General features: G+C 47.7%; 1 protein-coding gene across 1 annotated transcript in view; it reads left to right on the forward strand.

Annotated features, from left to right (window-relative positions):
- The window catches only part of CSMD2 (CUB and Sushi multiple domains 2), a 275,213-nt gene that overhangs the window by 27,460 nt on the left and 223,102 nt on the right, over nt 1-24,651 (forward strand). Inside the window, 6 exon segments of the mRNA XM_070362524.1 lie at nt 513-839; nt 4,982-5,176; nt 17,443-17,581; nt 18,485-18,672; nt 19,556-19,744; nt 19,940-20,056. Coding sequence (XP_070218625.1) covers nt 513-839; nt 4,982-5,176; nt 17,443-17,581; nt 18,485-18,672; nt 19,556-19,744; nt 19,940-20,056 — 1,155 coding nt within the window.

The following is a 24,651-nucleotide window of genomic DNA, read 5'->3' on the forward strand; positions in this document are numbered from 1 at the left end:
GATGGTGCCTACTGGTCATCTCCTTTAGCATAGTTTTGTAGCTTCCCAGTTGCCAGAATCCTCAAGGCACAATCATTTCCCCACTGAGAAGGTTTAAAGGACAGAAATGGAGTGGCACTATCTCTACCCTGGTTACCACTCTGGGGGATCACCACCAGCTAAGAGGAACCAGGCACTGGGACTCCACTTCAGCTTAAATGGTGGTTTTTCCCCAACAGGAGGGCCTGAGAGCAGCAGACACTCCTGGGATCGGCTCACCGCAAGGGCAGGAAGGCCAGGAGAGCAGCTCCGCCTTGCCCACAGTGTGCCAGAGGGACCCTTCCCAGCACCACACGCAGCATAAACCCAGCACGTCTGCTGCCTAGAGCTCAGAGCCCAGCCAGTCCAGCCAAACCCCAGTCACCTTTTCTCTCTATTGCTTTTAGACTAAGGACATGCCCCCCTGCCTGCCCTCAGTGGCCTGGGCACAGCGCCAGGGACACTCACTGACCTCCATGGCTCTTCTCTTGCAGTTTCCTGCTTCTTCAACTTCACCAGCCCTTCTGGGATCGTCCTGTCGCCCAACTACCCAGAGGACTATGGCAACCACCTCCACTGCGTCTGGCTCATCCTCGCCCGGCCCGAGAGCCGCATCCACTTGGCCTTCAATGACATCGACGTGGAGCCTCAGTTTGACTTCCTGGTCATCAAGGATGGGGCCACGGCTGAGGCCCCCGTCCTGGGCACCTTCTCGGGAAACCAGCTCCCCTCTTCCATCACCAGCAGTGGCCACGTGGCCCGTCTCGAGTTCCAGACTGACCACTCCACGGGGAAGAGAGGCTTCAACATCACCTTTACCAGTGAGTCTGCCCTGTGGCCCCCACTGACTGTCCCTCTGAGGATGTCCAGTGCAGGGCACAGGCCAGTGGTGGTGTGGGTGGACCAGTTTCAAGGACTGCAGAGCCAGGCATGGGGCTCCAGCATGACAGGAAAAACAGAAGGCACTCTTTTTTGTGGCTTCACTCATTTTTGAGCCTTTATTTCTAATAGATGCGTCATGTAATGTGAAAGGAGCCTGGGGCCCCATTTCTCCTCCCCACCCTCCCCCTCCTAGAAAGCCCAGCTAGAATCAGGAAGGGCCCTGCCGTCCTCCTCTGGTTACTGACGCCTCTCTGCTGTGCTCTTCCAAGCCCTTGGATGCCTTCTCACTGCCAACTTCATGTATCCCCCATGAGGCCGCTCACACTTTGTTTTGCCAATTCCTATCCCTACAGTCAAATCAGAAACAAGGGTCTGGAACAGTGTTTCTGTTTGGCTCTGAGACTCATTTGAGCCTGCTTTGGGGTCATTTCCTCCCAGCCCCAGTCCCAAAGTTGTCACCTCTGGTTTTAACCCTGGGCCCCTTCTCTAGAAGCAAACTGAAGCAGTGATTCTTGTCATTTCTGTGTCTCAGGGGGTTGTAGAGAGGGTTAGGGGTGAAGGCAGAAGTTTGGACGCTGGAAACAGCAAGCTGCCAAAGGTAGCAAGAGGCACTGAGCAGGGTAGAATCAGCTACAGACCCGATGAACTTGGCCGACGGAAAATTGTCAGAAGGAGCTGAAGCTGGGTCCCCCTGGGCAATTAACCAGATCCTTTCCCAGAGGTTGCTTATGAAATGCAAGTCCCCAAGCAAGCCCTGCCCCAGGCACACAGGACACCCAGAGCTGGTCCCTTTGGCACTTCCTAATAGAACTTATCTCCACCCAGCCCCACTTGGCACAGAGGTCTTGCTTCCTTGTCCCACCCGTCCCCAGGGTCTAGCTGAGCTGAAGACCCCAGGTGCCAAGTGGGGGTCTTTGGAGACCCGAGATTCCAAGGGACCACTGAAGCTAGAATGCTTCTCTGATGTTTCCCTCAACACCTTCCTCGGGACACTGGACTGGATTAGAAACAGTCCGTCTTCCCAAGGGCACCTCTCCCAGGGCGCTCTTCTTCCCATCACCTGTGAGCAGGAGGAAACGCAGCCCAGTCCTGCCTTCCCCAGTCTTCACAGTCTAGCGCTGCAGCACTGGCTTTAGACAATCTGTCGTCATCCCCACTTTCCCATGAGATCATGAGCTCTGGAAAGATGGGGATACGCATTACTTATCTCTCTCTCCCTTCTGCCCAGTGCAGGGTCTGGTAGGTCATGAGGATCAGTAAATGTTTATTGAGTGGAAAGATTCATGAATGGCTAAATGATCTTTCCTCCCCTTGGTGGGAGTGGGAAGAGGAGTAAGAGCCATCCCAGGGAAGCCTGCTTATCCAGGATGGGGAGGACCAAGGACCCTACAAGCTCAAAGCAGTATGGGTATACTGATGGAGGACCTGGGGGGAAAAAAAGTCTCATAGTCTCCAAGGAAAACCAAATCCTAGTAGGTCCCCACTTTCCAGGAGAGAAGCAAATGCTGAGTTCTTGGGAGAAAGAGGCAGAAAGCCACAAACCTAACCTGAGGATCAAACTCTCACCCTGCATTCCTCTCTAATATTCTTCCATCATGTAAAAGTGATACACATCCGATATGTCAATAGTCAAAAACAGGCCAGTTCAAGGAAGAAGTGCTGACCTCCACCTCAGATCCCCCTCCGCCAGAGATGAACACTATTACAAACATCAGATAATTTTCTGTGCATTTACACAGATAGAGCTGGATTGTTGTTTTTCAGTCCCTGAGTCGTGTCTGATTCTTTGTGACCCCATGGACTGCAGCATACCAGACTTCCCTATCTTTCACTATTTCCCAGAGTTTGCTCAAACTCATGTCCATTGAGTCGGTGATGCCATCCAACCATCTCATCCTGTCGTCCCCTTCTCCTCCCATCCTCAGTCTTTCGCAGCATGAGGGCATTTTTCCAGTGAGTCAGCTTTTCACATCAGGTGGCCAAAGTATTGGAGTTTCAGCCTCAACATCAGTCCTTTCGACGAATATTAAGGGTTGGTTTTGTTTAGGATGGACTGGTTTGATTTCCTTACTGTCCAAGGGAAAAATCTGGGCCCCATTCTAGCCCTGCTGAGTCAAAATGTCTAAGGAAGGAGGCCCTAGAATCTACAGTTTTTACAAGCTTCTGAGATGGTTCTGTTGCAGCTAGTGCAACCACAGTCGTGGGCAAATGTTCACGAACTGGTATAGTCTCCCCCACAGCGTGTGCGTCTCCTTGACCACGTCCCAACCAATGATCATCTGGGCAGAGTTGGAATGTGCCCAGTGTCAGGAAGCTCCTCACCCCCAGACAGCACTCTCCACAGCTGGACAGCTCTCGGGTTTCCCTTCACGCTAACACGCTAACATGAAATCCGTGTCCCTGTAACAAGGCTCAGAGATCCCGCTTCCACCGCCAGAGCTCCTTAGAGTAAACTGACTCTTCTTCCACGTGGAGAGTTTTGAACGCTGATGACAGTGACTGATGTTTACTGAGCATCCTGCAGGCATCACACCCAGCCCCACGACATCAGCTTCCTAGGTTAAGATCCATCCCCTTTCACCTGCCAGGGAGCTGAGATTGAAACAGGACGCAGGTAAAACTGGGCAGTACTTAAATCTTTGACTTAGAGCATTTGCTCTGAGACATTGGAGATAGCTCCATATCCCTGTGCAGTGTGAACATGTGTGTGTGTGTGTGTGTGTGTGTGTGACTGATAGGGTTCTGAGTAGACAAATGTCTGGACTTATGGGCCCCATGCACCACTTTTCTCCCCAGCCCTTTTTTCTAAATGTCAGGGCAAGCTCATGGTCACAGTTCCTGATAAGCAAAGTTTGGGAGACAGAAGTCTAGGTTGACTTAAATTGCATTTCAGAGGGAAGGGGACTGCATCGGGGCTCAGCAGGGATCTCATGGTCATCTCCATGTCAGATGCTCCTGCGGCCCAGCCGCAATAGGAAGGATCGCCAGCTTTGCCTCCAGCTAGATGATCTGACAGCTTCCATGGCTGCTTCTCTTTCTGACTGTGCAACTGTTTCAGTCACTAGGGAATCTCAGAGGGCTCCACACTGAGTTCTTTAAAATAGCCCATGTCTACGCAACCGTGGAGCCTGGTCTTCACTGGAAAGCCACTCTCCTTAAAACAGCCAGGATGCAAATAGGGTGTAGCCTCAGACTTGACTATGAGAACTGGGCACCCCTGATGGAGGAAGGTGGGGAACAGGAAGAAAGAAGGGAACCCAGACTTAAAGAGGACTCACCACCTGTCATGTGCTGCACCCAGCATTCTCCACTTGCAAATTCAAACCAACTTTCATGTTATTGCTATCTCAGAATGACCCAACCTGTGAAGTATGATCTCTATTTTATAGGTCAGGAAACAGAGGCTCAGAAAGATGACATCAGTTGCCCAGAACCATGTAACTAATAAGAGGCAGAACTTGATTAAACCCACAAGTGTTCTGACTCTTTCCTCTCCACCCGCCAACTGTATGATCAACCACGTGGGTGGAGTGAGAGGCGGCCTGAGGCAAGAAAGTGAAGGGAATGGCTTCAGACAGGGTTGATCCCAGGGCACGTGCTTTATGGTACCCGATGTCTATTACTGTCACAGGATTTAGAGTCCAGCTCCCCTGCAACGTAAGTGATCCCCTGTCTGAAATTAGGGGCACATAGAATGGATTTGACATTGAGGACACAGATCTACTCCTTTACCATGTTGAGCCTCAGTTTCTTCATCTGTAAAGTGGGGTGATAATACCCATTTCACAGAATCGATATTTGATATTGATGAGCTGACAGGACAAACAGCCCGCTGCCTGACCTATAAATGTGCTTTAGAATGAGGTTGGACTAGATGCTCAGGGAAGAAGGACATCGAGTTCAACAAGACCTGCTTTACACTCAGTGTGGCTTAGGGCAGACAGCTCTCCCCACAGCATGCCGGTCCCTTGGGAAAGTGGGGGAAGTCTAGGATTGGCCTCCATACTGAAGCTTCTTTTGGTTGGGAGTCCATCTGCACACCAGCTGTGTCTAATCACGTCCTTGACTTTCCTCCGCACAGCCTTCCGACACAATGAGTGCCCCGATCCTGGCGTCCCAGTGAATGGCAAGCGGTTCGGTGACAGCCTCCAGCTGGGCAGCTCCATCTCTTTCCTCTGCGACGAAGGCTTCCTCGGGACTCAGGGCTCGGAGACCATCACCTGTGTCCTGAAGGAGGGCAGTGTGGTCTGGAACAGCGCGGTGCTACGGTGCGAAGGTGCGTGCCTGCGGGCGGGCGGGGGGCGGAGCTGGCAGCCGGAGACGCTGAGGAGGGGGACCGAGCAGCCCGAAACCCGGTGGTCCTCCTCTCCCGGGACTGGGGACCACCCTCTCACCCTCACCCTGGAATGGTCGAGTCTTTATAGAACAACATTGCACAGAAAATTGAGTTATAACCAGAGATTAAACTGGAGAAACGCTGGATCTAGACTGTCAGGCATCAAAAAACACCTCTTCTTTCAACTGGGAATGCTCTCAATACCACAGCAGTTAGGAGCCCTGCTCTCAGCTCCTTCAGGGAGCGCCATCAGCCTGAAGCAGCCTGGCAGTGCTGTGAGTCTGCGTGTCTTTCAAAATGCCTTCCACTCTTTGTCTCCACACGCTGCTGCTGCTGCTGCTGCTAAGTCACTTCAGTCGTGTCCGACTCTACACGCTAATTTCCCTCAATTCCCTAGGACATCTCCCAGGCTTGGCCTTGGTGCCTCTGTTAAACACTGCCTTGATATCCTTGCAGTCAATCTCCAGGAGACTAGGGGCAGACCAGCCAGAAAAAAAAACACACAGCTTGAAGCAGGCACAAGATTGTTGTGGTGTCTCCTCAGTGCTGCCTTGCCATGCAGACAGGTTTTAACGCAATTTCAGGGACCAGCCATCTGGTCTACCCAGCTTCAGTTATGGAACACACAAATAAAGTTTCTTGAGGGCAGGAATTATGTCAGACGTGTGCACCAAGCACAATGCCTGGCACAGAACAGGCCCTTGATAAATACTTGTGAACAACGGACTCCTTGAAGGCAGTGATGGTGTCTAAGGAGGAGGCAGGGGCTGTGGCTCCTTCCTTCTGGGAGCCAGAAAGCTTCCTCCTCTCATCTCCCATGATGGACAGAGGGTGAGACCTAAGGGACCTCTCCATACCCAGTCCCCAGACCCAGCTCTGAGCACCCCAGCCAGCAAGAGGGAAGGTCAGGAGCCCAAAGAATGGGGCGTGCCTTAAAGGGGGCACAGCCCCAAGAGCTGACAGGTGAGGGTGGGGAGGGAGACTCCCAAGAGTACAGAGCCTGTGGCAGAGGGTCTGGCATCAAGGTGGGGCCTTCAGGTCAGAAGGACCTGGGCTGGAACCATGGCAAGCTGCCTTTTCCCTCTAAATCTCTGTTGTTTATTTTCAGCTGAAAAAAAAGTGGGGAGATAATAAGATGCACATGTAAAGGGCGGTTCCCAGCATAGGCGGAGCGCCTCGTATAAGTATTGGCCATGCTCTTGCTGGTTGGTAAGCTCCGTGAGGTTAGGGAACCTTCCTCGGCCTTGTATCCCCACAGCTGGCTTATGGTCTGACACCCGCTAGGTGCTCAGTCAACACTGGCTGATGAATCACTGAATGAATGAATGAATGACCTTTTAACTAGGCTAGAGCCTCCCTAATGGCCTCCAGAGCCCTGACTCTCATCAGACTGCCTTGTGTCTTCTCCCTGAAACTTACCCACTGAGTCGCCCCGGGGGGTAAGTGACTTGACTTCTCTGTGCCTCAATTGCTCCATCTGTAAAGTGCAATTAAGAAGGGGAGCCCTCTCCCAGGGTGGTCGTGAGCAGAGAGGCAGTGCCCCATCAGTGTTGGCAGCGAGCGTGATGTTCACCTGATATTAACCATTCCTTCACCAGGCCCAGCAGAGTAGCGGTCCACTTTGGGGAGCGTATGGTGGGTTCATCCTTCCAGATGCCTGTCCCGCTCGTGGCAGACAGGTGCCGTCCTGCCCTCACAGCCCCCAGCCCCCTCTGCCATTTTACCCAGCGAGTGAGCTCTTCTGGAAACAGCATAAGCTTTGGTGTTAGAGAAGCATGAAACTCCCGTCTTCGCCCCCGCCCAGCTGTGGACCTGATGGGTTGGGTAACTCCCTCCCTGTCAGCAGTGGGGTAAACACGAGTGTCTGATGGTGGTCTTTGGGGATGAGACAGAGTCCAGGGTCTGGGGGCTTGTTGGTCTGGGGTCTCACCTTCCCTTTAGGCTAGGCCCCTCATTCTCCATCGTGCTCCTCAACCTCCTCTCTTGAATTTTCCTCCGGTCCGTCTCGCCCAGGACATCTTCCCCGCTGTCTCCTGCTCACCTGGTCTCTCTTTTCTCCTGGTTCCCTTGTTCCTCTTAAACCAGCAGCAGAGAACTCTATCAGACACTGGGCCTCACCATGAGTACATTTTCTTTACCAGTTCCCTGGAGCTTGGTCCTCTTTCCCCACCAAGACTGTGGGAATTCTGGGGCAAAAGCCCAGACCCCAGCACCCCTGAGCCTGTGGGGGCTCAGTCCCAGTGGGGCTGACCCCCCTGAGAGGCAGCCTTCTCTCCACCACCCACCCTCCTGAATCAGCTGCCCCTAGACCACAGTTCTGCTGGAGCAGTGAGCTACTCCAGACCACGAGTGAATGCCCAAGAGAACTCGGCCTTCGTTCGTGGACCTTAAAGAGGATTACTGTTTGATAGGCAGAGTCTTAATTTTGAAATTACAGTTGTCTTGTTCATTCTGTCCCTGGGGAGGGAAACGCTTAGGGTTGGGGACAGTGGGCAACCAGAAATAAGGGGCACTCTGGTGGAAAGAGGCTGACTTGGCACCAGGGAAAGTCTGCTCGGTCTTCCTAGAATTATGGGCATTTGATGCCACCATGGTTTTCGGGGACCTGGGGAGCAGCAGATCAGAGGGCCAGGGTGAGAGCTGGACACCACCTAGGTTGCCCAAGTCTGGACTTGAAACCGTGGAGCACACTGGTTAAGAAGCCCCTGGAATCTGGCCCTCCTTGGCCCTTTTCCCTCCTGTGCCAAGTCTTGGAAGAATCCTGCTTTGTAACCAGCATCTTTGTCTTTCCATTTTTTCTAGTTTTGTTTTTGATTAAGTATCCCCACCTTGTGGACAATTAAACGTGGAAGCTAATGGTCTTTTAAAAAGTCTTTTAATATATTCTGAGAGCCTCTTAGCTTTTGAGAGGCTGTAATAGGACAAGGGAGAAAATGGCTTCTTCTCCTAAATTTAGAAAGAAGGATGATCATCTGGCTGATATAAAGCAGAAGTCAGTCAGCAAACTTTTTCTTAAAGGGCCAGCTAGGAAGCGTTTTCAGCTTTGAGGGCCCTACGGTCTCAGCTCAACTCTGCCATCATTATGGGAAAGCAGCTTTGACAAAACAGAAATGAAGGGGTCGGCTTTGGTCCCTGGGCTGTAATTTGCTGACCCCTGATCTACAGAACAGAGGACATAAGGGATCCGTGTATTTAAAATCAGGAATTTCCTAGCAAAGACTTCCAAGTAGTGAAGCAGCTACAAAGGAACATGTGGTTCTCACCCCCACGCTCGTCTCTTCCTCTGTCTTTTAAGCAGGGACCGATTCATACAGCACTATGATGGGTGTTTAAAGGTGTCACCTCATATCGGCCATGTACCAGTCTAGGAAGTAGGTGTTGTAATTGTCCCATTTAAAGCACAAAGAAGCCAAGTCACTTGCCCAGGGTCCTTCCGGCTTGTAAGTGACAGAACCAGAATCCACATCCAGGTTCTTGGCTACTCCGTTACTGTAATTTCCTTGAATTCTATCACTAGAGAGAATATGATTTCAAACTTGTTTGTCAAAGACTTAAAAGCGTCTACAAATAGGATGAAGAGCAGGTTTTCCACTTTCCATATCCCAGTAGAAAATTAAAACAAAAGGAAACATATTGCCAATCGCAAAAGACAAAGAAAACAAGACCCACAGAAGCATCATAAATTGACAGCATAAAAGAAGATGACAGCAGCAGGACAAACACATCAGTTACGATAATAAAGGTAATTAAACTCCCTATTAGGAGACAAAGACTCTCAAACTGGGTTTTCAAAACTATGCTGTTTAAAAGAAATACACGGGGGAAAAGAAGATAAATTATCTGCAGTAAGTATGTATTTTCGTGTTTAAACTCATACTTGATGGTTGTAAAAAATTTAAATGCTACACGAGTGCAATAAAGTTAAAGTGGAAATATTCATTTCCTAGGCCCACATCCCAGAGCAAAATGGCCTATTTGTTTTGTGTAGACACGTCTACATTTTTTTTTCCTATCTGTATGTAAAATTAATGTGTTAATTTTATACTTAAAAAAAATTCTTATAAAAAAAGAAAAATCCGTTCTCCCCACTCCCACAAGAGGGAACTAAGTGATGGTGGGATGTCATTTGGGCTTCTAAGGAAGGAGGGTAGTTATTGAGTTTCTAACAATGTTTCATTAAATCTTCTGGTCCCTCTTGTTGAGAAAGATGTCACTCTCTATGCATGAGAAATCTGCACAGCAGCAAGGTGAACTGACTTGCCTGAGATCGCCCAGCTAGTAATAATCGAGCAGTTATTATGTGCTAAATACTAGGCCATGTGCTCTACAAACACTGTTCTATTACATCCTCCTGACAACCATGGGGGAGGTACTGTTAGGATCCTTCACAGCTGAGCAAACTGAAGCACAGAGTGGGCGCGGAACTTGCCCAAGGCCGCACAGCTCAGTGAAAGGGAGGATGAGCATCCAAGTCCAGGTATTTTGATACCAGAGCGATCGCTTTGAACCACCAAATGCAGTCTGTTTGACTCCAGAGTTCACGCTCCTTTTGTTTGACCACAGAATGGTGGAGGATGAGCTGTGAGGGATTCAGGGGCTGTGGGGAGGCGTGGTTGGAGGGAATCGAGGAAAAGGCTTCCACGGCTTCTAGACAGTCACACGGAGAGCCCCGTGAGGGCAGTGCTCAGGGTGGGCATTCTCGTGTCCACCCGCAGTGGTTAGAAATGCAGGCTCTGGAGCCAGACTCAGTTGAGTTGAGTTCAGTTCAGTCGCTCAGTCGTGTCTGACTCTTTGCGACCCCATGAATCGCAGCACGCCAGGCCTCCCTGTCCATCACCAACTCCCAGAGTTCACCCAAACTCATGTCCATCAAGTCGGTGATGCCATCCAGCCATCTCATCCTCTGTCGTCCCCTTCTCCTCCTGCCGCCAATCCCACCCAGCATCAGGGTCTTTTCCAATGAGTCAACTCTTCGCATGAAGTGGCCAAAGTATTGGAGTTTCAGCCTCAGCATCAGTCCTTCCAATGAATACACAGGACTGGTCTCCTTTAGGATGGACTGGTTGGATCTCCTTGCAGTCCAAGGGACTCACAAGGAGACCCAACCAGACTTCCCAGGTTTAAATCCGGGCTCTGCCACTTCTCTGCTGTGTGTTTCTAGACTAGTTACCTAGGCCCTCTGTTCCCATTTCCTCAACTTGGAAATGAGGCTGAGGCCAGCACCTACCCTGAATTCTGCTGTGAGGGTGAACACCCAGGAAGAGCAGAGCACACGTCGATTGGTGGCTGGCGCCCTGTGAGAGCTCAGTGAGCCTGTGTTTCTGGGGTCACTCTACTCCATCCCCATCCCATATGCCCTTCACCCTGGAGCATCTGAGGTCAGGAGAGGTGGGGACTCCCTCCCGGGGGACCCCAGCCCCTTGTCAGAAGCCCAGCATGTTAGCCATCTCGTGCTGCCATGACAACATACCACAAGCCAGGTGATGTAAACAACAGAAATGTGTTTTCTCATGTTTCTGGCTGCTGGAAGTCCAAGATCAAGGTGCCAGCAGGGCTGGCCGCTCTCTCCCAATTCCTCTCTCCTTAGCTAGCAGATGGCCGCCGTCTTGCTGTGTCCTCACGCGGCCTTTTTCTCTGTGAACGTGCACTCCTGATGTCTCTTCTTCTTCTAAGGACAGCAGTCCTTTTGGACTAGGGCCCAACCTTGTGACCTCATTTCACCGTCATTGTGTCCTTCAAGTCCCCTCTCCAAAACCAGTCATGTGGGAGTTAAGATTTCAGCCTATGACTTTGCAGGGTCCTAATGCAGTATTTTATTCCTTCCATCAAGCATTTATTGAGCACCTACTCTACTGGGCACTGGGATAAGGCACCGGGTCCCTCTTATTGCTGAATCCTTCTCCCCGTTCAAGGCAGAACCCTCTTTTTTTTTTTTTTTTTTTTTGTCTTTTCCCTGTATGCATGTGTGTGTGCCTGTGTGCATATCCTTCTTTTCAGCCTAACATTATGTTAAAAGGAAGAAGGGATATCTTCTTTCTAAGTTTTATTTTATTTACTTATTTGGCTGCGCTGAATCTTCGATACAGCACGCAGGATCTTGGTTGCATAATACAGGATCTTTTCCGTGAGGCACACAGACTCTCTAGTTGTGGTCCTCAGGCTTGGTAGCTGCAGTGCCTGGGTTTCACTGCTATGTAGCATGTGGGATCTTAGTTCCCCGGCCAGGGATCAAACCCGTGTCCCCTCATTGCCCAGGGGATTCCTTACCATTGGGAAATCAGGGAAGTCATCAGCCTAACATTTTTAATGGAAATTTTCAAACACAGAGTAGTATAGTGAACCCCATGTGCCCATAACCCAGCTGCAGCAATTATAAACCCATGGCCTATTTCATTTCATTCATACCCCAGCGTTACCAGTATCTCCCACCGTTACCCTCCTCTGGGATTATTGTGAAGCAAATTTCAGGCATAATATGTAATCAACGTTTTAGTGTGTATCTCTAATAGAGGAAAAGAACACTCTAAAATAGAACTTCAATACTACTGTCTTTAACATTATGAAGATAGTTATTTAACACAATCAAGTTTCCTTGATTCTCTTTCTAATCCTTTCTTTCATAGCATTTTAAGTCAGAACCCTGGTGAGGCTGAAGCATTACCATTGGCGGATGCACCCCGCGTCCTCTGTAGGTGGCAGCCCCACTCCCTCGCGGCATTTCTGTTGAGGAAGGCAGGTTGTTTACCCCAGGAGTCTCCTGCAGTCTGAATTCTGGTGATTACATCCCTAGGAGATTGTTTAACATGATCCTCTCTCTCTCGCTTACATTTCCTTTAATTGGCAGTAAGATCTAGAAGCCTAATCAGATTCAGGTTCTGATTTTTGGCCAAAATGTTTTATAAGCAGAGCTCTGGGCCTCCATCAGAGACATGTAATGTCTAGTTGTTACTCTTTGGGTGATATTATTAATAGGAGCCATCAACGATCATAGCCTAGAGATTACAAAATAGTAGCATTTTATCTCTTCTTTTATATGTGGAAACACAGAAAACTTGCCCCCAACAACTATTTGGTTACCCTGAGGTATAGTTGATAAAGGAAAGACAGGAGAAATACTTAATTATTTTCCTTTATTTACCACTTTTAATCTTAATGGGTTGACTCTAGCATCTTCCTAAGTTGAAAAATATTTAATATCATTGCAATCCAAAGGATTTAAACGTACTGTATGCGTTTAAATGCACTGCGGTTGTTACTCTGCTCAGCACTCAAACCATCCCATTGGCCAGAGGGAGCGCTTTGAAATTGGCCCAAACTCATCTTGTACATTTTCTGTCCCTGACCTACAATCAGCTATTTCTCCAAGGAGTCCTGGTTCCTTTTAGTGAGAAATGATATTTAGAATCTGGGTACTGGCAGTGCTTATTACCATTGAGTAGGTCCTTGTTTCTAAACCGTTTCAACAAACAGAGCTAAGTTCGGGATGGGGAACACATGTATACCTGTGGCGGATTCATTTTGATATTTGGCAAAACTAATACAATTATGTAAAGTTTAAAAATAAAATAAAATTAGAAAAAAAAAAAAGAAATACTTTTTAAAAGCTAAAATGCATCATGGGTTCGTTTCATTTCAAATGTAAGTGCATTTTTCTTTTTCACTGAACTTCCCTGATATCATCGCTGTGTCTACTTTCATTTTTGCTGGTAATCCAAGTTCCCGTCCCCTAATATCCACCCAAGAGTCTCAGAATTGTAATCCCAATGCCACGGACAGCTGTATGATTATTGAAAATTGTTTTCGTGATTTTCCTTTCAATTCTTCTGGTCTCTACATCCTACTAGGGATAAACTATCACATTACTGTGTTTTAAAAATCTCTTTAGTTTCTTTATGTATAATTATGTTACCGACTGACATTGATTTTTTTCTGTTCGTTGATTTTACACTGCTTTTAAGTTTTAAGAAATTGCTTATCAAAATTAAAGCTTTTTATTGTGGTATAGTTGCTTTACAGAGTTGTGTTAGTTCCTGCTGTACAGAGAAGTGAATCAGTTGTATGTATACATATATATATATATATATCCCCTCCTTCTTGAGTCCTCCTCCTACCAAGCCCCCATCCCACCCATCTAGGTCAGCACAGAGCCCCAAGCTGAGCTCCCTGCGCTATACTGCTGGTTCCCGCTATTTTATACCTGATAGTGTACATATGTCCGTTTCTATCTCACAAATCATCCCCTCCCCTTCCTACCCCCTGTCCGCACATCTGTTCTCTACATCTGCATCTTTATTCTATCTGTCCTGCAAATAGGTTCATCAGCACCGTTTTTCCAGATTCCACATATGTCTTCTTTTACTTATGTAAAATATTGACATAGTTCCAAAGCTAAACCTCTAAAAGGAGGCCTATTCTAAGAGAGTCCAGCTTCAGTCCCTTTCCTTTCTGCTCCACCCCCCTCCCTCCATCCATAGGTCATCTTTTGTCTTTGGGTTTTGCGCTTTCATTGACCATTAATATGAGTAAAGGTGTGTGTGTCTCCTACCCTTGTCCTAGACAAATGGAATCATACGGTACCCCTGCTTTTACCACTGTATCTTGCTTTTATTCGCTTAATAAAATGTCCTGGGGACTACTCCATGATGTTACACAGAATATTCCCCATTCTTGTTTTATAGCTGCATAACTAGTCCATTTTGTTGATTACTCCAATTCATTCAGTCAGCTCCCTAGCACTGAACATTTGAGCTTGTTTCCATTCTTTGGCTATTATAAATAGTGCTGCCTTACATAGCCTGGTGCATATATATATGTCCTTTCATATTTTTGCCAGTGTATCTTTAGGATGGTGGCTCAGACAGTAAAGAGTCTGCCTGCAATGTAGGAGACCCAGGTTCGATCCCTGGGTCGGGAAGATCCCCTGGAGAAGGAAATGGCAATCCACTCCAGTATTCTTGCCTGGAAAATCCCATAGATGGAGGAGCCTGGCAGGCTACAGTCCGTGGGGTCGCAAAGATTCAGACTTGACTGAGAAACTAACACACACAAACACACATCTTTGAGATAGAGTTCTAAAAGTCGAGTTGCTAGGTGAGAGAATAAATGACTGAGTTGTGCTAGATGCTACCAAATTTCCCTGCTTTGGGATTGTGTGCCCTTTGGCGTGTCTAGCTGCAGAGTACTAGAATTCCTACTTTCCCTCAACTTCATGTGTTGTCAGACCTTGCATTTTCCCTACTTGAAGGATGAGAAATAATTTCTTGGTGTAGTTTTGATTTGTATTTTCTTGGTAAGAGCAAGGTTTAAATCTTCTGAAATGTTAAAGAGACACTGTACTTAGGAATCCTCCCCTCCCTCTCCCTGCCTAGCAACTGCCACCTTGGGATATGAAGATGAACTAGAGAGAGTGAAGGACTGAATGAATGGAAAGATTGTTTGCCAAGCACCTAAAGCAGAGAAGAGAGGTCGTAGCCAAAGTAATAAAACAGTATAGCAGAGAAAGAAAACAAAATAGTGACCATCAAAGAAAAGGTCTGAGCTTCCCTCTCTGGTGAGTTGAGGTTGGGCTTTGTTGTGTATACCACTGAATTGAGAGTAGCCGGGGCAGGCAATAGGGGCTCTGTGATCTACGGCTTCCCGCAAAGTGAAGACATCACAGTCCAGCCACCAAAGACACTGGGCCTGTGCTGAATGGGAGCCAAGAGGGAGTCCCCACTCTCTCCTGAGACTCATTACCTGCCTGGGGACCCAGGCATATAGCAGTAGGCAGGCCCCTCCCCACCCTCAAGGGGTCTCACAAGTCAATTGGGAAAGCAGAGGAAAACATTGGTCATTTCAGCGACATGAATGGATGGGTTTTGAAAATGGGTTACCCAGGAAATAATACCCATGGGCAGTTTGTTCTTTCAGTATTTGATAGAGGTGCTGTGTAATTTCTTGTTTTCTCCAAGCCTCAACTGCCTGGTAATGGGATAATAATCCCTGCCTATAAAATCAGGATAATAATGGTTATCTACCTTTTAGTGTTGCAGTTGTCAGGAGGATAATCCACATTAAGCCCAACACATAGTAAACTCAATTCCAGGGAGCTCATACCAGTTGGCTGTGGTTGCCATGCTGTCATGTGCTGCAGGGGAATTTGGAGACAGCACATTTGAAGTTAACTGGTGGCTCAGTTGGTAAAGAATCTGCCTGCCATGTGGGAGACCTGGGTTCGATTCCTGGGTTGGGAAGATCCCCTGGAGAAGGGAACAGCTACCCACTTCAGTATTTCAGCCTGGAGAATTGGCAGACTACAGTCCATGAGGTTGCAAAGAGTTGGACATGACTGAGTGACTTTCACTTTCCTGCTCTACTAGCTCTTGATCTACTCTCTTAGCCTCAGTTTTTCCTCTGTAAAATGGGGGTGATTTCATGAATGGTGTGCACATTTAAATAAGATAACACACATAAAAGCAGTTAGTATCCTAAATCAGCAGTATGAGTTGTCTACTATTAACCTCATAATTCTTCTTCTTTATCTTCTTTTTAAGTGAACTTTCTAATGTAATTTACTATGAAGAATGCCTGATGATTATTTTAAATTTCTCAGAAGGGTTCTAGAATTGAGAGAGGAAAGTTGTGGTACATTTGGCTATTATTTTATGAGTCTGATTACTTGGGGAAATCTGCAAAAACTTGCAAAGATAGGAGTGTTGTGTAGCTCTTTATCCCCTTTCCTTTCCAGTCTTGTTCAGCACATTTTGGCAGCTGGTAGCACCATGGTAAGGGGAGCCTAAGGAAGCAGAGTTTCTTTTAAAACAAGGAGGCTGTTTGGGGTAAAGTCTCTGGATTTATGCTGTCTTCCTAGGTCTGAATCCAAGCTCTACCACTTGCTAATCCTAGTTAGTTAGCAAAGCCTAGTTACTCAATCTCCTTAAGGCTCCGCTTTCTTAACTGTAAAATAGAGACAAGAATAGCACCCTCCTCTCAGGGTTGGTGTTTTGTGAGGAGTGAGCAATGCCTTGAAGCTTAGCGTGTAACATTCAGTCCGTCGCCGTGATGGTGACAGTGGGAGCAGCTTTGGTGCTCGTCGTGATCAACACCCTCATCATCTGTCTCAGGGAGGGAGATGTCTTATCAGAGTGGTTGATGTTAGACTGTGCTACCAGATAAACCCAGAATCTCAGTGGCTTAAAGACAGGCTACTCAGGCTACACGTGTAACCAGGGTCATGGGACTCTACTCCTCAAGGTCACTTAGATGCCCAGCTGACGGGACTTCCGTCTAGACCCTCACTTTCACAGTCACCAGCTGCAGATCACACTCTGGCTCTTCATGTTCTCACATGGACATGACACACATCATTTCTGCCCTCGATTGATTGGTCAAGGTGGTCACGTGACCTTGCCTAACCCAAAGGGTGGACCATGAAGTCTGAAGGTGGAGCCTTCATGGCCTGAAGGTAGAGCTCTGGACTAGCTCTAATCACCATCTCAGGGCCAAGGGTCTGATTGCGGGAAAAGGCAGGAGTGATGGAAAAGGTGGGAGAGAGTGGGAAGGCGGATGGAGAGAGACTGGGGGCTGAGATGACAGGTTGCAAGCTCAGAGCCAGCTGTGGAGTGTGCCTGGACCCTGAGGGCCTTGTGGTTTACCCGCCGTGACCGAGAGCATGCTTCCATCCACTCACTCATTCAAGCAGCGGTCACTCAGTGTTCCACCCGTGTTCCAAGCACAAGGCTAGGGGCCGGGGACTCCGAGTTGTTCAGGACAAATAACACTGCCCCTGCCCTTGGGGAACTCACAGTGGAGTGGACTGTGCAAGGCTCTGAGCTGAGCTTGGGACCCTGACTGCGGTCCAGGGCCAGCGCTGTGTGTGCAGGGCAGGAGCCAGGCTCATGCCTCTGTCAGAGGCCTGATAATTGAGTGAAGAACAAAGAAAGAACCAGTATGACCCAATATTAGCTGTACTTCAACCCTTCTAGAATGGCAGAGGACTTTGTTTAAAGGATTCTTTTCATTCCTCCCCTCCAGCCCTTCATAAAATTCCAAGTGATGTAACTGGACATATCCATAAAAGTCCCGAAAGACAGAACTCACAGTCTAGATGGTTTATGTAATTCTCCATTAATAAAAAAAAAATACTTGCTGGCAGACACATTTTATAGAAAGACTTTTCTTTATTCATTGTTCCCCCAAGAAAACTGCCTGTCTCCCTTCTTCCCCAGCTCCCTGCGGTGGTCATCTGACTTCGCCCAGTGGCACCATCCTGTCTCCTGGCTGGCCTGGCTTCTACAAGGATGCCCTGAGCTGTGCCTGGGTGATCGAAGCCCAGCCAGGCTACCCCATCAAAATCACCTTCGACAGGTGCCTATAACCACAGCCTGGGCGGTGGGGGTGAGGGGTAATAGCTCTGCTGTGGGTGGCAGGGAAGCTGGGATGGGTGGGGGACCAGCACTGATGCTGCAAGGTCAACAAGGTCAGAGGGCACTGGTGCAGATGCTCTGGGCAGGGACAGGCTGCACTGGCTTTGCTCTTGGCCTTGGTTCAGAAGTGGGGTTTGTGCCATTTAGGGGGCTGTTAGCATCCGAGGAGCATCACCCTGACATTTTCGGTGTGGGAAGGTGGTCTTCCTCACCTCTGACCCAAATCCTGCTCATGTGGCCCACTTCTACTCCCAGCCTGGTTGTGCCCCTCTGGTGGGGAAAGCAGCCACCCAAGTATGAATGTAAACTTCATCTAGACAAAGCTTCCTTGGCCCAGAAGAGCAGTTGCAAACTTTACTGTGAAGGGCCACATAAGAAATATTTTAGGTTTTATGGGACACTTGCAGATATCTGTTGCATAGTCTTTGCTTTAAAAAAAAAACAAAACAACTTCTTTATAAATGCAAAAACCATTCTTGGCCCTTAGGCCATACAAAAACAGACTCTAGACCAGATTTGGCCCAGGGGCTGTAGTTGGCTGACCCCTGGCCTGGAACATTCTGACTCCCATGAGGCAAGTCACTGTGCCTCTAGCTCTGAAGATGGGTCACTGCCCGGGCCTCAGAGAAGATTGGGAGAGCTGCGTCCAACCACAGGAGAAGAAGGAGGAAGGTTCAACACAGTAGGGAGGGTTCTCCCGTATCTCCAGTGAATGTGTGCAGACTATATTAAGATACCCCAACCTGCCAAAACCCAGTTCTTCTGATGCAAGCAGGGTCTCTTGTCATTTGCAAATTAATGAGCCTTGGGTTTCTGAAGAAGTCTTCGTCTCCATCTTCGGCAGATTTAAAACCGAGGTCAACTATGACACCCTGGAAGTGCGAGATGGAAGGACGTACTCAGCGCCCTTGATTGGGGTTTACCACGGCACCCAGGTCCCCCAGTTCCTCATCAGCACCAGCAACCACCTCTATCTCCTCTTCTCCACCGACAAGAGCCACTCAGACATCGGCTTCCAGCTCCGCTATGAGAGTGAGTCTCAGGGTGGCGGTGATGGGGCCGGCTGGGTGCCGGGGAGGACTCAGGGCTGAGCTCCGGCAGGGGGACCCGCTCAGCCATGTCCCCAGGGCAGTTCTCAGTTAGGCTGGGCTCCTCAGGAGGTCCTCCTTGCTCTCAGCATCTCTCAGAGCTCAACGTCAGAAAGAATAAAAGGTCCCCTTCTGCGTGCAGATGATTGGGCGCCAGCCTGCTGGGCACCCCGGGAACAGAGTGCTTGACGGATGGTGATGTTGAAGTGAGATGTCATCTCACACTCCCTCACCCTCTCCCATTGCCTGCATTCATTGCTGGTGCCTCAATTGAAAGAGATTTTTTTTTTTTTTTTTTGGTCAAGATAAAGCTGATATATCCGCATTAATATTGGACAAAGTCAATTTTATCTTATATTTTTAAACTTTTTTCTTTTGCATGGGGATGTAACCGATTAACAATGTTGCGATAGTCTTGGGTGAACAGCAAAGGGACTCAGTCACGCGTATACACACATCCATTCTGAAAGAGACTGTTGACTGAGTTCTTTGCAGACCACTGCAGAAAGTTGTGGCGGAGAGCACTAGGCGCAGAGGGTTGTTTTCTTACCTGTGATCCTATCTGTAATCCAAGCCGTGTGTGTCACTCCGCTGATGTTTACTGAATGGATGATGAACGAACGAATGATTGCAGCCAACCGGTTGTCCCTGACAGATGGGTCTTCAGATACCCTCACCCAGTACCGACAGCCACATTTGAGGAGCAGGCAGATGACAGTCCAGCCTTCTCTCAGCCAGGACTCTCTCTCCCTCCCTTTGTGAGTCAGCTGGGGTCCCCCTGTGGTTGCAGGGAACTGTCTGTTCCAGCCGTGGGCTCTCTTTTCCAGCTATCACACTGCAGTCGGACCACTGTCTGGATCCAGGGATCCCTGTCAACGGGCAACGTCATGGGAACGACTTCTACGTGGGTGCCCTGGTGACCTTCAGCTGCGACTCGGGCTACACACTGAGCGACGGGGAGCCCCTGGAGTGTGAGCCCAACTTCCAGTGGAGTCGGGCCCTGCCCAGCTGCGAAGGTGAGCCTCACCAGGAGGGGGCGCTAAAGTAGAGGAGCCTTTTCTGCCGTGAAAACCTAGGCACGGACTCCAAGATCCCCTGTCAGTGAGGAGTGGGAGGTTTGAACAAGAGCGGGGCTAGGATCCTAGGGGGATTCTGGGGAAAGCTCCCGGGGCCACCTCAGTCTTTCAGGGTCCTTTTTCCCTCTTCTCCAGCTCTCTGTGGTGGCTTCATTCAAGGCTCCAGTGGGACCATCTTATCACCAGGGTTCCCTGACTTCTACCCCAACAACTTGAACTGCACCTGGATTATTGAAACATCACATGGCAAGGGTGAGTGTTTAGGCCCGTGGCAGGCATTGGGCTGCGACGTGGTCAGGGCCCTAAGATCCCTATATCCAGATGGCCTCCACGAGGCTCTCCCTGTATAGTAACCTCTGGGCTTAGTCTGGATTTTTCTCACCAACCAGAAAACTCTCCGAACATTCCTATCTCTTCAAAGCACAGAACTCATCCTCTAGCAAATATTTTTCAAACCTAAAAATCTCCATTCTGCAAGAGATCTTAGAGAATGCCAGCTCTCAAAACCTACTTAATGAGGGAATCTTCTCTATATTACTCCCTACAAGATGGCATCACACCTCTGTGTAAACACCCCGGTGGTAGAGAGGTGGCCAGCCCACTCAGCACAGGGGTTCCTGTTCTCGTTTTCTGATCGACCTGACCCCTCCTGATAACCTGAGACTGAGTTCCTTATACCGAGTGCTGACGGGACGTAGGCTGCTTCTGCTCCCTGCCCCTCACACCCAATCTTCAGATACTGTCTGGAGCCATCTTCCTCTCACAGAACTCACACTGTTCCTCAGATGAGTGTTTTTGTGTATGTTTTTCATCAGTCAGGCCTCTTGCTCCACCTTCCCTGACATAAATGACCCTTGGGAGCCCAAGTCCAAAGTAAGATGCTGGCTATAAATAAACATTAATTAATATACTCTTTTATTCAGCAAGTATTTTTTTGGGGGGGGGGAGGTGGGCTTAAAACAACAGAAATTTATTCTTTGCACAGTTCAGGAGTCCAGAAATCCAAAATCAAGGAGCTGGTTCCTCCCGGAGCTTCTAAGTGAGAAACTGTCCCCTGCTTCTCCTCTAGGATCTGGTGACTGCCAGCAGTCCATGGTGTTCCTTGGCTGGGAGACACATTATTCCAGTCTCTATTCAGCAAATACTGATTGAATGCCCCCTGTGTGGTAGATGCTGGGGCTGGGAATATACACTAATCAGGCAGATATGACTTCTGCCCTCAGAAGCGTCCTCTGAAGTTCATGAGCCGAGGTTCTCTGCAGTTTGGCAGCTACTCTAATGCTAGACCCTACCCTAGAGGTTTAGATTTTCTACTTTGGAGGTGGAAACGAGGCATCTATGTTTTAGGACACTTCACTGCTAACTGTGATACATGCCCAAAAATAAGAACTTCTGATCTAGAAGAATTAAATGTAGAAAAGTCAAGAAAAAATTTAAAAAGAAGAGTAACTATTCCAAATATTAAAATGTTATTATGGGCTCAAATAATTTTAATGATGCCGTATAAATATAGGAACGGACACACAAATCAGTGGGGGAGAATAAAGATCCAGAAATAGATTCCCCTGTGTTTGTGCATGTGTGTGTGAGAGACAGAGCAAGTGTGTGTGTATGTGAATGTGTATGTGTGAGAGAGAGACAGTTTTTAGTGTATGATTAATGTGTCATTTCCAATCCATTAAAGAGAGGATGGATTTTTTAATAAATGGTTTTGAAACAGTGGGCTTAACCATTTGGAAAAAAGAAAAAACCAAATCATACCTCACACATTTAACCACAAATTCTAGTAATAGAAAGATATGAAAGTCTAACCTCAGGTGGGACATACTTGAAGAACAGCAGCAAAAGTAGACTCCATAAAGGCATAGACTGTTATGTTTGATTCAATAACACTTTAAATGGATTTAGGGTTTTTAAAAAAAAATGTGTATAAATATTTAAAATATTCATATAAAATATTTAAATAGTTAATGAACAAAAATATTTGTAACCTATGTAATCATCTAAGAACCACTGCTGCTGCTGGTGCTAAGTTGCTTCAGTTGTGTCCAACTCTGTGTGACCCCATAGACAGCAGCCCACCACGCTTCCCCGTCCCTGGGATTCTCCAGGCAAGAACACTGGAGTGGGTTGCCATTTCCTTCTCCAATGCATGAAAGTGAAAAGTGAAAGTGAAGTCGCTCAGTCGTGTCCGACTCTTAGCGACCCCATGGACTGCAGCCCACCAGGCTCCTCCATCCATGGGATTTTCCAGGCAGGAGTACTGGAGTGGGGTGCCATTGCCTTCTCTGCTAGCCTGATATAAAAAGAGCTCTTAACATTTAAAAAAAAAATACACCTGATCCACAGGTCGGTGGTTGTTGTTGTTGTTCTTTTGCTCAGTTGTGTCCAACTCTTCGTGACGCCATGGACTGCAGCACACCAGGCTTCCCTGTCCTTCACCATCTCCCAGAGTTTACTCAAGCTCATGTCCATTGAGTTGGTGATGCCATTCAACCATCTCATCCTCTGTCGTCCCCTTCTCCTCCTGCCCTCAATCTTTCCCAGCATCAGGGTCTTTTCAAATGAGTCAGCTCTTCGCATCAGGTGGCCAAAGTATTAGAGCTTCAGCTTAAGCATCAGTCCTTCCAATGAATATTCAGGGTTGATTTCCTTTAGGATTGATTGGTTTAATCTCCTTGCTGTTCAAGGGACTCTCAAGAGTCTTTTCCAACACCGCAGTTCAAAAGTATCAATTCTTTGGCTCTCAGCCTTCTTTATGGCCCAACTCTCACTTCCATACATGACTACTGGAAAAACCATAAGTTTAACTGTATGGACCAACATTTCTGCTTTTTAATATGCTGTCCAGGTTTGTCATAGCCTTTCTTCCAAGGAGCACGCATCTTGTAATTTCATGGCTGCAGTCACCATACACAGCAATTTTGGAGCCCAAGAAAATAAAGTCTGTGACTATTTCCATTGTTTCCCCATGTATTTGCCATGAAGTGATGGGACTGGATGCCTTCACTTTTGGAATGTTGAGTTTTAAGCCAGCTTTTTCACTCTCCTCTTTCACCTTCATCAAGAGGCTGTTTAGTCCCTCTTTGCTTTCTTCCATAAGGGTGGTGTCATCTGCCTATCTGAGGTTATTGATATAGCAAAGCTATCAACTAGCACTTCATTACAGAAGAAATACAAATGAAAAGACCTCAACCCCACCAACAATTTTAAAAGTGCATCTTCACCCAGTAACCAAATGCCATGTCTCTTTTCAAGTCAGCAGAGAATATCATAACAGTGTGGGGACCATTCGGAGACAGGCGTGCTCTTCTTTGGTGCCAATGTTGTGTGAAACCATTCAAACTTCCCAGAGGACGATTAAGCAGTGAATCAAAAGCCTTAAGAACGTATGTGCTCTGGACCCAGCAGTTCTACTTCTTGGAATTTATCTCAAGAAAATAAATAAACTTTATATCAAGATTTAGCTACAAAGATGTCCCCTAAAACACTTTATTCATTAAAAAAAAAAAAAGAAAGAAAAACTAGTAACTACTCAGATGTTCATCAGTAAGGAAACATTAAGTCAATGTATGGTATAGCCAAATAATGAAAAATTACCATGCAGCTAAAGGAATGTGTGAAAAAAAATATTTTAAAATTAAATATTTATTGACTAAATAAAGAAGTTTGCCAAAATAATATATTTATAAAATATTTATAAATAAAAAAATGGCAACGCCACAGGGCTTGCTCCACTGTGTCTGTCTAGTACCCACAGTAAGCGCATTTGTTAAAAATTTGTTGAACTGTGCAACTTAGCAGCAGCAGCAATACAGTCCTACAAATTTTTAACAAATGCACTTACTGTGGGTAATGCACTTTCATGCATTGGAGAAGGAAATGGCAACCCACTCCAGTGTTCTTGCCTGGAGAATCCCAGGGACGGAAGGAGCCTGGTGGGCTGCCGTCTATGGGGTCGCACAAAGTCGGACACAACTGAAGCAACTTAGCAGCAGCAGCAACACAGTTCAACAAATTTTTAACAAATGCGCTTACCGTGGGTACTAGACAGACACAGTGGAGCAAGCCCTGTGGCATTGACTGCCTTGTGGTTAAGTGGCAGAGATCCAGCCTGAGAGACCTCTCAATAGATCATGCCCAATGCTGGGACAGAGCAGACAGAAGTAGGAAAGCGTCGGAGGCTTGCCCAGGGGTTAGGCAGGAGTCCTGGAGTTGAAACTTAGGCCTGTCTCCAAGGGTGAACAGGAATTAGCTAGGATCATCAAGAGGTCACTAGCGTATAACCAGGTCACTTCTTCCTTAGAACCATGGAAAGCATCACCAAACCCTTAGCATTGAGCCCCAAATGGTGAAATAGCTAGTGTGGCCCTCATGGCCCTGGTTGTACCTTTCTCAGCCTCCTTGTGAGCCCTCTAAAAAATTAAGATCTAGCTACATGGAACTTCTTTCAGTACCTAGGCTTTCATTGTCCTCTAGAGCAGGGGTCCCCAACCTCCAGGATCTAATGCCTGAGGCTCCGAGGTGAAGCTGATAAAACAATAATAGAAATAAAATGTACAATAAATGTAATGCACTTGAAACAGCCTGAAACTATCCCCACACTGGTCTGTGGAAAAATTGTCAACCACAAAACCAGTTCCTGGTGCCAAAAAGGTTGGGGGATGCTGTTCTAGAGCTTTGTATATGGGGTACTTTTCTTCTGTAACATTTCCTCTCCCCGCACCATCTCCAGCATTCCCCTCGTGTGGCCAGCTCCTTCATCCTTCTCAGGAGCCTTCCAGACCCCCTGCCCCCAGTCCTGGGTCTAGGGGGGGGCTCCCTCCCATGGGCCACCACGTGATCCT

Source organism: Bos mutus, chromosome 3 (assembly GCF_027580195.1).
Source record: "Bos mutus isolate GX-2022 chromosome 3, NWIPB_WYAK_1.1, whole genome shotgun sequence".
Taxonomy (NCBI): Eukaryota; Metazoa; Chordata; class Mammalia; order Artiodactyla; family Bovidae; genus Bos; species Bos mutus.